The 17,214-nt window shown below is 35.1% G+C and overlaps 1 protein-coding gene across 3 annotated transcripts in view; it reads right to left on the bottom strand.

The window, feature by feature from the left end:
* psme4a (proteasome activator subunit 4a) overlaps positions 1-17,214 on the bottom strand; it is a 167,890-nt gene that overhangs the window by 53,053 nt on the left and 97,623 nt on the right. For all 3 annotated transcript variants that reach the window (XR_007933556.1, XM_051919347.1, XM_028821016.2), the window contains 13 exons: positions 16,274-16,341; positions 15,804-16,019; positions 15,289-15,446; positions 9,797-9,892; positions 9,225-9,280; positions 8,091-8,147; positions 6,228-6,283; positions 6,027-6,125; positions 5,732-5,794; positions 3,946-4,041; positions 707-838; positions 363-572; positions 19-155 (listed from right to left, as the gene is read on the bottom strand). Coding sequence is in view for 2 of the 3 variants with exons in the window: in XM_051919347.1 (XP_051775307.1) it covers positions 19-155; positions 363-572; positions 707-838; positions 3,946-4,041; positions 5,732-5,794; positions 6,027-6,125; positions 6,228-6,283; positions 8,091-8,147; positions 9,225-9,280; positions 9,797-9,892; positions 15,289-15,446; positions 15,804-16,019; positions 16,274-16,341 (1,444 nt within the window). In the remaining variant the exon portion in view is untranslated. The remainder of the gene's footprint in view (positions 1-18; positions 156-362; positions 573-706; positions 839-3,945; positions 4,042-5,731; positions 5,795-6,026; positions 6,126-6,227; positions 6,284-8,090; positions 8,148-9,224; positions 9,281-9,796; positions 9,893-15,288; positions 15,447-15,803; positions 16,020-16,273; positions 16,342-17,214) is intronic.

Raw genomic sequence — 17,214 nt, 5'->3', positions numbered from 1 at the left:
TTTGTGTTGCATACTAACTGTTCAGCTTCTTTGTTTTTTAAGCGATACTGTTGATTTCCATTCTCAACTTCATCCACACTGGGAGGCAGAAGATCCAAATGAGGACTTTTTGATTTAATGATCTGAGCAGCTATTACAATGGCTCTTTCAGGCACCTTAACATGAAGATAAAACAAACCAAAACTATGTATCAGTATGGATATCGATAAGTAGATCACAGGATGCAGACAAGCAAGAAAAAACATTAAGTCTACATTTTTAGAATGTATATATTGATAATTCATTACTAATTCTGCTGTTTAAAGAGATTTTCAGTTTCCATAATATTTATGTACTAGCTTAAAAAGTATTCCATGTCTTACATTGAAATCTAGTCCAATGGTTTCATACTGTCGATGAATTTTGTCTGCCAGATCATCAAACAAACGGACAATTGATGGCTTTTCCAAAGACATGGCTTTACTAAGACCAGATGAGACAATAGCAGGCCAAGTCTGTACTATGCAATCCCAATCGTGAAGATTAGCAAGGCAGACTCCATTATGATTTCCCAGAAGACAGTACAAAGCACCCTAAAAAAATAAAAAAACATTTAACAGTGAAACTGAAGCATTAAACCAAAAATTGAAATACTCACTGTTGGTGAGCAAATACATATCACAGTACTAAATCAATTAATCTCAGAAGTTAAATGTTATGAGCATACCTTGAACTGTTGTTGGGTTATATCCTGCCTTCCTGGTTTCAGAAATTCTAGCACTTGTGGAATTACATCCCTGCAGCAAAAATTGTAAGTACCAAGGGCTGTGAAGAAAACTTGCTGGGCTTTGCTTCGAACCTATCACAAAAAGAAAAACATTGAAAACCTGAACCTCTAAGTAACAAGAGGTAGGTGTTAAAACCAAAGGGACATTAAATACTTAAAGTATAAAAAGGAATAAAACATTACTAACAGAGGCTGAATATTTGACCCGAATGAGAGGTAACAAGTGATGAGATTACAGGTTTATTTGGAAATTCTAAGGAGATTTAGGATAAAAAGAAATGTTTTGTGAGAAGAACAAATTATAGAGATTTATACCAACCATCATAAAAAAGATCTAGTTTTCCCTAACCTTGACAAGCTGCCAATGAACACAAAATTTGATTACGTAATGATGTATTACTGTTTAATCACACAGAAAGACACAACAGAGGAAAAAAAGGGAGCACTATAAAACTTATTCTTATGGGGATACCATTTTAATTGTATTCTATTCAACATGTTAACAACAGATGTGAATAAAAGATGTTGGAAGGTACTGTACGTACACCTGGCAATAATGACTCTTTAAACCTATAAACTTTTACTTTTTCACACAATCTTTTATTTCTTATAATCCAAAACACAAAGTATTTTTCTGCCACAGTCTAAGCATTTTACTTTAAAATTAGTATTAATAGCCAAGAAAATGGTGGTGGTGGTGGTGGAAGTAGTGGTAGTGGTAGTAGTAGTAGTAGTACTAAACATCTTACCTGCATGTCCAACCAACATGCAACCACTTGCTGATGCCATGATCAACAAGAAAGTTATAAAAGACATTGCTTCATTTTATACCTGCTATTGTGCATAGCATATGCATTATAAAAATGCTGACTAGTTTTAATAGTGAATTTTTGAGATGGTATTTAGTGTTTGGCTTATTGTGTATTGGTACTGTCTGTAGTGCATAAATAAAAACTATGTAATACCACGAAGCATCAACAAAAACTTTTTTTTTTTATCAAGGAGCTGGGAAAGCAATTTAAAATTACTAATTTAACTAATTTATGTAAACAAAAATGTTAAATGAATTTATTAAAATGGAAATATTTTGAAAATAATACAAATAGATTTTTGTGCTATTTATTTTCTGTTTCTACACTCAGAATTTTTCTTTAAACAAAATGAACTGCACTTTACTGGATACTATATTTCAGAAAATGGAAAATTAGCTTTCTGAAATTGTTCTTTTTTTTCAAATTAAAAGCTAGATATTCATACCTGTCTGATTTGCAAAAATTTAAATTAAATCTGACAAAATATTTTTCTGCCACAGTCTAAGCATTTTACTTTAAAATTAGTATTAATAGCCAGGAAAATGGTGGTGGTTGTGGTGGAAGTAGTGGTAGTGGTAGTAGTAGCAGTAATCCCTCGCTATATCGCGCTTCGACTTTCGCGGCTTCACTCTATCGCGGCTTTTATATGTAAGCATATCTAAATATATAACGCGGATTTTTCGCTGCTTTGCGGGTTTCTGTGGACAATGGGTCTTTTTACTTCTGGTACATGCTTCCTCAGTTGGTCTGCCCAGTTGATTTCATACAAGGGACGCTATTGGCGGATGACTGAGAAGCTACCTAATCAGAGCACACAGTTAAAGTTCCTGTGTGCTGACTGGCTCAGCGACGGAGTGCTGCATTAACCAGGAAGTCTCATCTCACTCATTCAGCATTAACGTGCTCCTGCTACTGCTTCAGGGGCCGTGTCCAAGCGCCAACAGAAGATGCAAATGATTGCAGAAAAGGTAAAAGTTTTGGATATGTTGAAGGAAGGGAACAGCTACACCGCTGCAGGACACCATTACGGCATCAATGAGTCCACGATTCTTTTTATTTAAAAAGGAGGAAAAGCATATAAGATCTACGGCCGCAGTGTCCTTTAACCAGGGCGCAAAATGAGTTGCAAGTGGACGTGATAAGGCAGTAGTCTGGATGGAATCTGCTTTAGGGATTTGGATTGAAGACTGATGGAAGAAGAATGACGGCGGTGCTACACAGCCGCCTGAAGAGGCTCCTTTAGAAGAGCTGTAACGCTCTCCTTTGTTGTGCAATAAAATTAAACTCATCGTTATCAGACAAGTCGTCGTGTCATTGTTGGTGAGTAACCATAATTAATTATCTACGTACAGTACTTATTACATGTACATAGTTTAGTGTCACTGTACACACATTTTACTGTATACAATTTTTCTTGCATTGTACGTATTTATTGCTGGTGGCTTGTCTGTCGTAATGGCTGTAACAAATGTGATATCGGAGACGCTCGATATCTTTAAAATAATATTTAGGTTTTACTGTATATAAACTGTGTTTACATACATAATTTCAACGAATCTTACCTAATATCTAAGAGAATACAAAGGGTTTATGCTGTATAATTGTGCGGGAAATGTTTATAAAAGTGTGGGAGAGTTTATAAGGGCTTAAAATATATAAAAAGGACCATATGAACATATGGTTTCTACTTCGCGGATTTTCACCTTTCGCGGGGGGTTCTGGAACGCAACCCCCGCGATGGAGGAGGGATTACTGTAGTAGTACTAAACATCTTACCTGTATGTTCAACCAACATGCAACAACTTGCTGATGCCATGATCAATAAGAAAGTTATAAAAGACATTGCTTCATTTTATACCTGCTATTGTGCATAGCATATCCATTATAAAAATGCTGACTAGTTTTGATAGTGAATTTTTGAGATGGTATTTAGTGTTTGGCGTATTGTGTATTGGTACTGTCTGTAGTGCATAAATAATGTACAGAAAAACTATGTAATACCACAACGCATTTTTGAAAATATTTTGAAAATAATTGTGAAAATAACAAAAATAGATTTTTGTGCTATTTATTTTCTGTTTCTACACTCAGAATTTTTCTTTAAACAAAATGAATTGCACTTTACTGGATACTATATTTCAGCAAATGGAAAATTAGCTTTCTGAAATTGTTCTTTTTTTCAAATTAAAAGCTAGAAATTCATACCTGTCTGATTTGCAAAAATTTAAATTAAATCTGAATATATGTAAAATAAGGTGCAGAACAATGATTACTTATTTAGTAAAAATACAAAAATTACAGCTAGTACATAATTAAATATAGCCTTAATATTAGGAGTTAGTTTGCCTGTGAAATGAATTGCTTTACCTGGCTGTATGCACTTGTTGACAAACACAGAAGATCCTTCAGAAGATCTCTGTGAATAGTCTTGTATTCACATCCTTCCACCGTTAGTTTTCTTAACTGTAAAAATCCAAAACAGAAAAGAAAAATTTCACATAAAAAGTAACAAGAAATATAGAGTCATATGTATAATTTAATCTTGGTTACTTTCTTCAAATGGAGATAACCCAGAATCATTTATTAAAACCAATGTATCATGTTATCGTGTTTTATATTATGGCACTTAAGTTTTATTTGTTCTTAATACCATGAAAGCTTACAGTGATGGCCCAAGATCCCTATTTCAAATACCAAAGGTAATCGAGTACAGATACACACTAATTAGCTGAGCTCTACACAATCAATTTACAAATTTAATACCCAAAATATTCACTAACTTGACTTTAAATGATAACCCCTGGTTATTTTTAAAACAAATATAACTCTATGAAATTAAAAAAAAATAGATTTTGTTAAAGAGGATAGTTTAATGATCTATGATTTATTATTATACGGATTTCACTATGGCTAACAAAAGTAGTTTGAATGTTTTTCTTATTTTTAAAACAAGATTTTACTGCAACACCTACTTGAGAATTTTATTTACCTTTAATGTTCATAATGTAATTTACGTATAATCTGTTTTTGGATGCTGGAAGGGAAAAAGATGCTTTTGTGTGGTGAGTTTAGCTTCTTTGTTTTAGACAATTTTTATCCAAATCACTTCTGATGATACGAGTTATGCTTTGACTACTGTGTTTTTTCCTGGTACATAGAAATAACTAAAATGGTTTATTTAGCAAAGATTACATTTTTATTTAAACTTGGAAATATTTCATAATGGGTTTGTCATCCATAAATAGTTTTTGTGGTTGTGGTTTAAAGTGCTGACTATGATACAATTTAATTTAAATCACCCTATAATGTTGACTGCGCTGAATTTTGGATTAGACTATGTTTTATACAGTTGTATATTGTAATAGGATTCTTAATAGTATTGTGTGTCTGATTGGTTGGTTACAAATATTGTATTGTAATGCATATATTTTTGAAACTAAATTAAGAATTGTCTCTTTCTAGCTTCATTGTTAAAGCTTCTACTTCTTTAGTTGGGTTACGAATGAACATCTGAGCAGTTGGATCCTTTATTCTGCTTAGTCAATGCATTCACGTTCTTATTCATTTGTGTTTTAATTCACACATCTGAATGTTCATGATATTAAAAAAAAATATGAAAAAACAGAGATTCATACTGATAAGTTTTATCAACTTCATATAGCAATGGACATAAACAAACAAGATTTACCTCTTGGTAATTTTAATATACTCTGCATTCTAAAGCATGTATTGTATTTAAATTTGAACCCTGTAACATTTTTACTCCACTAGAGAAACAACTTTTCATTTGGAAATTAAAACATTTATTTTCTATTAAACACAGTAAGATATAGGTTAACATTCCACAAACATAACAGATATTTTCAGCATAAATTTGTTACACCACAAAAAATCTCTTGCGCTGACTTTCTGTGATCCTGACAACAATGCACATATACTGGATTATAAAATTCAAACTGTAGAGTAACATAGTACTTCAAAGAAAGATTAACAGTTTGGCTGTAACAAGACATGCAAGTCCGGCTGGACAGAGGCCAAGTGTCCTTGTGTGCAGTAGCCATAAAAAATAAGAGTGATATTTAATTTCATTTCAGTTTGTTTACTGAAATTACTTTAAGAAACATGGTAAAAATAATTATAAATTACGGCTTACCTCATGCTGAAGCATGACTCTGTCAATCAGCAGTGCTCGGATGTGCTTTTTTCTTCCATGCAGCTGCAAGATGACAATTATATTAGCAAGCTTTCATGATTAATTAATTAAAAAATGCTCATTAATTTAAAATTAATCAACCTCTCATCAAATTATTTTATCTTTTTGTAGTTGTATAGGATTGTTTTTATTAATAAGGTATTAAATAAATAATTTGATATATTCATAGATAGATAGATAGCACAACAAACATCATTTTCTTTTAGCCTAAAAGGTTCAACTAAAGTTAACCAACCCTGTTCTCCATGGACTTCTTGACAAGATTAAAACTTTTCCAACGAGAGTCAAATTCATGCTTATGAGATCCTCTAAAATGTAGCAAATCTCCAATTATCTGAATGAAGAAAGATAGCATAGATATTAGTGAAACAGTACATGTGAATAATAGTAAGTAATCTTAATCTTTCTTTTGGAGAAAAAAAACTGTTTAACCAACCTTAATTATCAGAAATAATGACTTTGTGTCATCCTCAGAGTTTTCCAGTATGTGATCTAAAACAATAAAAAGAAATCTTTAATTCCATAAAATTTTTAACTACTAAACTAACTAATAATACTCAGAATGTCAAACCAAAAACACTACTATGGAAGAAAAAAAAAACCCTGAAAAATCACCCTGTCACAAGACCCTTTGCTATGACAGATAAAATTTGGCTCAGGTGCATCCCATTCTGTTTATCATTGTTGAGATGTTTCTAAACATTTTTGTCAATTGAAAACATTTTTCTCAATCAACTGACTGAATATAATAAGAAAAGATTCAATACTTGTCTATAGAAGGTCCCATAGTTGACAATATGCATCAGAGCAAAAACCAAGCCATGAGGACAAAGTAATTGCCCGTAGAGCTTAGAGACAGGATTGTGTCAAAACACATATTTGGGAAAGGTTAGAAAAAAATACTGCAACAATGAAGGTTCCCAAGAGCACAGTGGCCTCCATAATTTTCAAATGGAAAACGTCTGGAACAGCCATGACTCTAAGACCTGGCTGCCAAGTTAAAGTGGGCAATTAGGGGAGAAGGACCTTGGAAAGAGAGGTGACCAGGAACTCAATGGTCATGGGTGTGTTCCAGACAAGCTCCAGGGAGACAGGAGAAACCTCCAGAAGAACAACCTTCACTACAAGACTCCATCAATCTGGGATTAATGGCAGACTGGGTACATGGATGACTCTGTTCAGTAGCAGAAACACAAGAGCCTGCTTAACACTGAAAGGACTTGTGGATTGTGAGAAACAAGATTCTCCAGTCTCATGAAACCAAGATTAAACTGTCTGGCCTTAACTATAAGCGTTATGTCTGGAAGAAACCAGGCACCACTCGACATCTGCATGATGTCATCTAACAGTGAAGCCTGGTTGTGGCAGCATCATATTCTGTTATTGGGAACTGGGATACTAGTCACAGTTGATGGAAAACTAAACTGGGCAAACCTGCTCCAGAGCATTATTGGACCTCATGCCGAGTCAAAAGTTCACCTCCAACAGGACAATGATCCTAAGCACAAACAACATGGGAGTGGCTTTGAGACAACTCTGTCAATGTTCTTGAGTGGCCCAGTCAGAGGCTAGACTTGAATCTAATCGAACTTCTCTGATGAGACCTGAAAATAGCTGTCCAATTATGGACACTCCATCCAGTCTGAGAGAGCCTGAGACAATCTACAGAATAAAATGGCAGAATATCACCAAATACCGGTGTGCAAAGCCTTTCGCATAATATCCAAGAAGACTCCATGCTGTGATTGCTGCCAAAGGTGCCTCAACTGAGTAAAAGGTCTGAATACTTGTGCCAAAGGGATATTTTCGCTTTTTATTTAAAAAACTAAAAATTTAACATCCTGTTTTTGCATTGTCATTCTGGGATATTGAGTGTTGTTTAATAAGGGAAAAAACAAATGTCAATGATTTTAGCATAAGGCTGCAAGATAGGAAAATGTAAAAAACATGAAGGGACTGAGTATTTTTTGAATGCACTATACCAGTTTTACCTACAAAGATAAATTAACTGTTAGACAAAATGATTAATTGGAAATAAAGTATGTTATTCACATTTACAACTAGACAGATCACTACACCGTAAGTCAGTACTGTTTCAAGTGACAAAGATTAAAAACCCAAAAATGTATCTATATATAAACTGCATCTCTTTTGTACATTAATGCTTTTGTTCTTGCCAAGCAAGACTTTATATACACCACAGTGTTCCAAAAGCCAGCATTTAAATAAACAGCAGAGAACTACAACTAACACCCATTTTTATCATAAGGGATCGAAGGTGAAAGTGCCAAGTACTTACGCAGGAGGCTCCTCAAGACTCTCGAAATAGCTTGCCTGTAGTTCTCTCTTGACAAATCTTAAAAAGAGGGGTGAAAGACATTTAACTGTTTAACTTCTTTATTTAGAACTTGAAGAAATAAAATTGTAATCTCACAAATTTTAAATATTTTCTTATTGTACTATAATTCATTAAAGCATGTATTACTAGGGTGTTGTACCATGTTAGCCATTATGAATGCAGTGAAAAGTCAACAAAATGACACCTTTTATTGGCTAACTAAAAAGATTACAATATGCAAGCTTTTGAGGCAATTCAGGCACCTTCTTCAGGCGAGATGTAATCAGATTACATTATTGGTATTGCTGCTTGAGTTTTTTTCTGTTTTCAGTATCTGTGATTGCACTTTGTCTACCTCAGCATGGATGCATTGTCACACATAATGGACCTATATGCAGGTGTCTTTTTAAAAATGAAACTTTTATGGTTTGCCCATACAATCCTTTTCATATTTACTAGGAAGAATTAGAATTTGGTCATAAAACCAATCTGTATTGTATGTATGCATATCTTTGTATATAATGCAGCTTTATCTCTATTTATTTTATAACACCATGCTTAGTGTTTATGATTACTTTTTTCAAATCATATTTGTAATTTTATATAGTGTGCTGTTTTTATAGGTGCAAGTATATGTAATAAGAATAGTCTGAAATAAAAAAAAACTATGCTTACAAGTCATTGTACACCTTCTGCCATGTGATTTTACACAACAATGAAGTGTTTTAAGTTTAATGCTGAGACTACACTAACCATCCAATATTCAATTCCTTTGTTTCACTTTTTATTTATTCCTATTTAGTGGTAATTCATATGTTATCTGCAAGTAAGCTATATTTAAGATAACTACACAAATGCAGGATCCTGCACACTTCAGAAAGATTTCCATGCAATACTAAGAACATTTCAAAAAAGATAAAGTTCTAGTGTAGGGAATACTTGGGCTGATTAAAACAGTCTGAAAATGTGAACTTTAACTGTGTCTACCTCAGATTGAGACTACATAGATTATATAGAAACCTAAGTGAGATCTCTTATTCTTAAAATGCATTTTACCAAATCATGTAATAAATAATACAATTAACTTGTACTCACCAAAGTCAATTCCCATGTAAAGGCTGGTCTCTTCCAAACTCACCAAGCTTGGTACTCTTAAAAAACAAACATTTAGACAAAAAAAAACAGCATGACAATAAAAAATATAAAAGATTTAGGTCTACACTCTACATTTGTCATCATGTTACCAGCAGTTAACAACACGTTCATTAAACCGAAAGAGGGAAAAAAACAAACAAACCAAAAAACCTGCTGTATAACTGGAAAAATCAGTTATTGCTGGGCAATACTTGATCAGGGTTACAAGTGATTATGCTGTTTATCAATGTCATTTTGTTCTGATGTTAAAGATGTGTACTTCATGTATTTCAGTACAGTCATATGAGAGACTAAGAAATTATTACATTAACACACATTTTACACAAACATATATGGGAACATCCCACTGTCATTTTAAGAATTCCATGGAAGTGAGTCCTATCTGGACACTTTTGTTTTAAGTTTTATACTACCAATTAAAATGTCAGAGAACAAATTAAAATATTTTAGCAATTAAGTATTATTATAAAGAGTTTAGGGGAACTTAGCAAAGATGTTACTTTCCTACTTACAGGTCAGTGATTTTTTCACCATTTAAAGAAGGGAGAAGGCTTCCAGAGCCCATAAGGCAGTGCTGGATAATCGTGAGGCTTTGAAGTCTGTCATCCCTGAAAAAGCATAATTGCATTGTATTAATATATGTTAATTCTGCCATGAAAATTAACCAAGTTTTAATTGTAATTTACATCTAAGAAGAAAGTGCACATCAGCATATTTATAGTCATGATAAAGTTAATGGCATGACCAAGGAAGATAGAACATCAAACAGAATGAAGTGCACTAGGGTGATCAAAAAGTTATCTTTTTTTATCAGTAACAGTAGCTGACTTGATGTCTTCATCATTACTGGCATGGCATGACCGATAGATGTAGACCTTCAAATGGTAGTTACAGCCTATGGTCCAAAGATTAGGATGGGCGTGGCATCTTTTCAAATGCACCTAACTGAAGAGTAGCCTTTCCAAGCCACATAATGTGAGTGGAGGCATGTTGGAGAATCAGCAACCTTAAATTGCTTTGACTGCTGTTTGGAATAATACATTTTACTGGCCATTTAGTTTCAAACCCAGTTATGAAACATTTTTTTAAGCCCAGTCTAATGTGTAATAAGCTTAAGATTCTCCTTTGAACACTACCAGCTGTGATGCTTCATTTCAGGAGTCCACACTTTGAAGATACAACACACGTAAACCTGGCTCACATTTCAACTGCTCATAAAGAATGGATGAAAACTGACCTACAACTAATTCCAATCGTATCTGCTTCTCATGCAGTGACAGTCTTTGATTATCCATTACGATTCATTCGACATTGGCAATATTTTCTACCGCTTCTGATGTTGGACTGGGACTGGGAGAGGTCCAGAAATGCAGCTTCTGGTAAGCAGATGGGTGGTGGGGTCTGTCTTTACATTAACAAAAGGTGGTGCAGGAATACCACTGTAAAAGAGCACATCTGCACGCCGAATATTGAACTACTCACTGTCGACTTCGCCCATACTATCTACCACGGGAGTTTAATCAATTATTTGTGATAGTCGTTTATATACCGCCGCATGCTGATGTGGGAGCTGCAGCTGAAACAATTCTTGAAACTGTTCATAAACCAGAAACCAAATCACCTGGTTCTTTCAAACTTGTGATGGGTGATTTAAATTTATGCAATTTGGAGTGAGTATTACCAAATTACTATCAGTATGTGATTATTAATACTAGAGGGGACAAAACTCTGGACAAATGCTATGGAAACATCCCTGGTGCCTACATATCGCATCACAGAGCAGCCCTGGGTGCGTCTGACCACGTTGTTATTCATCTACTTCTGAAGTACAAACAGAAACTCAAACAAGAAAAACCAGCCATACGAAAAACACAAAACTGGTGCAAGGACAGTGTAGAGGAACTGCAGGAATGCTTCTCCTGTACAAATTGGGATGTGCTGATATCCTCAAAGTCACCGAATGAGGCCACTTACACTGTTAGTGAATATCTGAAATTCTGTGAGTCTATGATCATTAAGGAAAAAACTGTCAAGGTATACCCAAACAGTAAGCCATGGATCACTATAAAGAGGTTAAAGCATTACTATTGGAAAAGCAACATGCACATCAAGAAAATAAGATAGAAGATAAATGAATTTTACAGCAAAGGATTAACAGGTTAATTAAACAAAATAAAAAGATGTATGGAGAAAAAATTAAGAGGTGGTTTAATGACAACAATCCAAAGCAGGTCTGGAAGGGACTAAAAACAATTACAGGACTGGGCTCTAAAAAGAGTGTGAATTTTCTAGCTGACAAAGACCACAAGCTTTTAGCAGATGAACTGAATAACTTTTTTGCCACATTCGAAACAAGTGATTTCAGCACCCAAAATACAGAAATAAAGGAGATGCTTTATAAAAACATCAGAAATTCTGCTGTGATGGGGTTCAGGTTAAGTGAAGTGGAGAAAGACTTGCGGCAGGTTAAAACAAACAGAGCAGTGGGACCAGACGGCATATCAGGTCGGCTCTTAAAGTCTTGCTTAAAGTAGCTCTCTCCAGTTTTTCATTTGCTTTTTAACTGGTCTGTGACCTGTGGTATTGTACCTAATCTGTGGAAACAATCAATCATTACCCCTGTATCCAAGGTTTCTAGGCCAAGCTGTTTAAATGACTATAGACCAGTGGCACTTACTTCTATTCCAGTGAAATGCTTTGAACATTTGGTGAAAAACATTTTAATGACAGAGACAAAGTCTTTTCAAGACAACAATCAATTTGCTTACTATGCAAGCAGGAGTGTGGAAGATGCTCTGCTTGTTATCTTACATCAAATTAAGCGAGCACCCTCTTCTACTCAGTGGTGTACTGGGGAGGCAGCATTAAGAAGAAGGACGCCTCACGCCTGGACAAACTGGTGAGGAAGGCAGGCTCTATTGTAGGCATGGAGCTGGACAGTTTGAAATCCGTGGTAGAGCGACGGGCACTAAGCAGGCTCCTATCAATTATGGAGAATCCACTGCATCCACTAAACAGTGTCATCTCCAGACAGAGGAGCAGCTTCAGCGACAGACTGCTGTCACTGTCCTGCTCCACTGACAGACTGAGGAGATCTTTCCTCCCCCAAACTCTGTTTTTTACCTGCATTTTTATTACTCTTTAATTTAATATTGTTTTTTGTATCAGTATGCTGCTGCTGGAGTATGGGAATTTCCCCTTGGGATTAATAAAGTATCTATCTATCAATCAAATCCACACCTTTCTTGATCAGCCCGATTCATATGTCAGAGCACTATTTTTGGATTTTTCTTCAGCGTTAAATACCACACAGCCTCATACACTGATTGGGAAATTGAACAGTATGAATGTAAACCCATTTATTACACTATGGATTCAGGACTTTCTTTTAAATCGTTAACAGACAGTTAAAGTACAGGACACTTTTTCAATAGTCATTCATTCAAACACAGGAAGTCCACAGGTGTGTGTCTTATCACCATTACTGTTTACTCTGTACATAAGTGACCTGAGACAGAACAATGACCACTGCTCCATTATCAAGTATGCAGATGACACCATGCTCATAGGATGCGTATCTGGGGAGGATGAAAGCCACTATCTAAATCAAGTGGACCTTATGGTAAACTGGTGCAATAAAAACTCTCTCACTCTGAATGTAAAAAAGACCAAAGAAATGATATTTGACTTTAAGACACAGAAATCTGTATGTTCACCCATTGTAGTTCTGGGGGAGGTGGCAGAAATAGTGACTGAATATACTTAGGAACTAACCTAGATAACAATCTTAACTGGAATACAGTGATCCCTCGCTATATCGCACTTCGCCTTTCGCGGCTTCACTCTATCGCGGATTTTATATGTAAGCATATTTAAATATACATCGCGGATTTTTTGCTGGTTCACGGATTTCTGGTAATTTCTGGTACATGCTTCCTCAGTTGGTTTGCCCAGTTGATTTCATACAAGGGACGCTATTGGCAGATGGCTGAGAAGCTACCCAACTTACTTTTCTTTCTCTCTCTTGCGCTGACTTTCTGTGATCCTGACGTAGGGGGTGTGAGCAGGGGGGCTGTTCGCACACCTAGATGATACGGACGCTCGTCTAAAAATGCTGAAAGATTATCTTCACGTTGCTACTTTCTGTGTGCAGCTGCTTCGTGAAGTGACATGCTGCACGGTGCTTTGCATACTTAAAAGCTCAAAGGGCACGTATTGATTTTTGACTTTGTTTTTCTCTCTCTCTCCCTGCTCCTGACGGAGGGGGTGTGAGCTGCCACCTTCAACAGCTTTGTACCGGCGGTGCTTCGCATACTTAAAAGCCAAACAGCCCTATTGATTTTGTCTGTTTCTGACATGCTCTGCTCCTGACACGCACTCCTTTGAAGAGGGAAGATATGTTTGCATTCTTTTAATTGTGAGACAGAACTGTCATCTCTGTCTTGTCATGGAGCACAGTTTAAACTTTTGAAAAAGAGACAAATGTTTGTTTGCAGTGTTTGAATAACGTTCCTGTCTCTCTACAACCTCCTGTGTTTCTGCGCAAATCTGTGACCCAAGCATGACATTCTAAAAATAACCATATAAACATATGGTTTCTACTTCGCGGATTTTCCTATTTCGCGGGTGGCTCTGGAACGCAACCCCCGCGATGGAGGAGGGATTACTGTACTAATACAAAAAAAAATTCTCTAAATGCAACCAGCGCTTATTTGTCCTCCATAAACTCAAACTATTCAAAGTAGACAAGGACATCATGTTGTCCGTTTATCGCAGTCTAATCCAGTCTGTGATCACTTTCAGTTTCATTGCCTGGTTTAATAGTCTGACAAACCAAAACTCAAAAAAGCTCCAGCAGATTACAAAGTATGCAGCTAAAGTTATTGGGGATGATGTAGATGTGTGTCAGAGGGCAATGTTAAAGAAACTGGAAATCATCTCAACTGATGACAAACATCCATTACATGTAGAACTAAACTTCAGTAAATCAGGAAGGATAGCCGCTTTGAAAACCCACACAAATCGCTCCAGAAATTCCTTTCTTCCTTGTGCCATATGACTTTTCAATAAGAAATATCAGAGATAATGATTAAGGTTTTGATATATATCCTGAAACCTTTTTTTTTTTGGTGTAAATATGCATTATCTAACTGCCTTACCTTAATCTGTCTTGTTCTACTTATTTGTTTTATTTCATTCTGTCTGTTATTAGATGCGACTGAGAAGGCAAATTTCATGTTTTCTTGTGTAAACATGACTAAATAAAGAAACCTTATATCTTAAACATTAAACTAACTAATTCCAATTTCTTTCCCTGGAGTGTATATGTTAATGATAATTTCAGACCAATTGTTAAACCTTTGTTGTATTCCATGGTAATCATCAGTTTGCTTGTACAGTTATATGTACTATAAAATGCATGAAAAAGGAGCCTTACGGCTTGCCTAGTACACTTGGAACTTTGAATTAAAATTTTTAACTCAAAGATACATTTTAGTATTTGTAATTGTTATCGGTTGTTTTGCTGTATGACACTTTGTGTTTTTACTATACTGCATGGGATGGGCTTGTAAAATGCAATTAATAAGAATAGACTGAAATGAGCTGAACACAGTTAATATGATATAGAGATCTGTTACATTACTGTACTAAATGGTACAGAGACTGATACATGTCAAAGGCATTAAATCTGTTCAGTCTTTGTTGCTATTTTGGAGAATTTGTAACTGCTTTTTGAATCATTTTTCAAAGTGAACACAGTAAATATATGAGCGGAACAATGCAACAAGACACAAGAGATCAGAGTGCAGGATTGGGAGGGAATGCAGTCAAGAACAGAACAGGAAATCATTCTTCAAAAAGGAAGCATTGGTAATATTGAATCTGCTTTCATTTAAGAAACAAGTTTAAGACAATTACAGGTTAAATTAGTTATTAGTTAGAACAAAACTGTTAGGTGGAAAGATCATACTCATCTTTACAACAATAGTTTAAAGACACAAACCTTGACATTTCAAACTCTCCATCTGCATGACGTTGTAGCTTGACCAGCTCTGGCTGGAGGAAAGTATCAAGCACATAAAAAATGAATGATATTTCCTCTTTTGTTGGCACATGCCAATGAATATTCAAGTTCCAGAGGTCTCCAGGTTTACCCCAATCCTATACACAACAAATATAAATAAAATGCATCATTTATAAACTAGGAATAAACATCAAGTATAGTCATGTTAAGGCTCCACACAAACGGTTAAATGATTTGTAGAGCAGCAACAAAAACATAATTCACAGCAAAGGAAGTTTATCTACACTATTGTCCAGTTGAAATCCATATAAGATAAACTGATCATCTTGGAGAGAAATGTATTGCATATGGAAATAAACTGCTATTTATCAGAAGAAGAGGAAGGTCTCTCAATTCTCTGGTGGTTGAGAAGGAAAAGCTGGTAAATTAAGGAATATATTTTATCTTGACCTTGATTTATGTGGCTACAGCCTAAAATGAGGATAGGCACTCACCTTAATTGGAAAGTACTCAGAAAGAGGCCTATCAAAACCCTCTGAGATGCTACAGTATTCAGTTGGATAAATAAGAGCAGTAGAGCGAAGAAGGTGGTGGAGCAAGTTGCAGGACAGCGTATAACCCTGCTTGCATTTCAAGTAGAGAGTTTGTTGCAGTATCTGTACAAGCTGACCACGGTATTGTAGCAGTTTGTCACCATCTACACGTGTGATCTAAAAGTAACAATATCAAAATTAGTAATTAATACTAAGCATATAACTATTTTCACCTATAGCACCCAACTAACTTGTTAAGTCTGTTTTATATTCTAGAATAAAAAGATAATCATTTAATAATGTAACAAAGCAAATCATTTTAAAATCAAATGTATTCCACTAGTAAATACATTTAAAACATCAAGTTGATTTTACTCTTAAAATGTGTTAAATTAACTTGGAAATTAAAAGAAAAAAACTGGGGATATTACTTCAGACAGCAGCTGCAAATTCCAGAGTAATTCTTTGTCCAGCTCTTCTTCATGCAAGACATCTTCATCTACAGAATAAAAGAAATCAAGTTACGTTCAAATGCTATCCAAAAGGAAAAAGGTTTTGGCAGCAATACAGCAGATAACAATTTACTACACGAACATATAATGGGTTGGCTGTGGATAATAGGTGTAATAGTAGTACTAGCAATGGTAGCATTAGTATTACTATGAGCTCGGGATGTTAGCTTGGATAATCAGTTAGTCCACCAGAGTAAAACATTTGTTTCAGTTTACACATACGGCTTGCAATAACTTAAGGCAAGCAACAGGACATGTTGGTTAGGGGCATCAAAGACCAATAGCATTTTGTAAGCAATGGCTTAATGCAGGGATTCTCAATCTTGGTCCTGGGGACACACTGTGGCTGCAGGTTTTTGTTCCAACCAGATTCATCAGTGACAACACCTGATAACACTGATCTCGTTTAATTAGCTGGTATTTTTTTCTCTTATTCTACATTCAGAAAAGCACAGCAGTATGATTTTTACATTTATAAGACATTTAGGAATATTTCTGCTTTTGCTTTTGATTTAAATGCTTAACTCTCTATTATTGACTTAATTACATTTTGCCATTTCTCTGTGCAGTTTTCCCCTTCTTGGTATCTTATGAATGACAATTAAAAATGAGCACAGCAGACACCCAGGCAGACAACACTGAATAATCAAAGGTTGCAACTACTTTAGCGTCAGACCCAATAATTAGTAAATAATGGATTAATTAAACAATTAGAAAACCTGGAAAGTAGAATGAAAATCAAGATGAAATATTGTTAAAAAGAAAAAAAATACATTATTCTCATATAAATGCTTGGTACATTTTAATATTATATCTTCTTCTATAATACGCTACCATGGCTGTTCATTTGTCTGTCCAGT

Source organism: Erpetoichthys calabaricus, chromosome 15 (assembly GCF_900747795.2).
Source record: "Erpetoichthys calabaricus chromosome 15, fErpCal1.3, whole genome shotgun sequence".
Taxonomy (NCBI): domain Eukaryota; kingdom Metazoa; phylum Chordata; class Cladistia; order Polypteriformes; family Polypteridae; genus Erpetoichthys; species Erpetoichthys calabaricus.
This window is presented reverse-complemented; position numbering and strand designations above follow the sequence as displayed.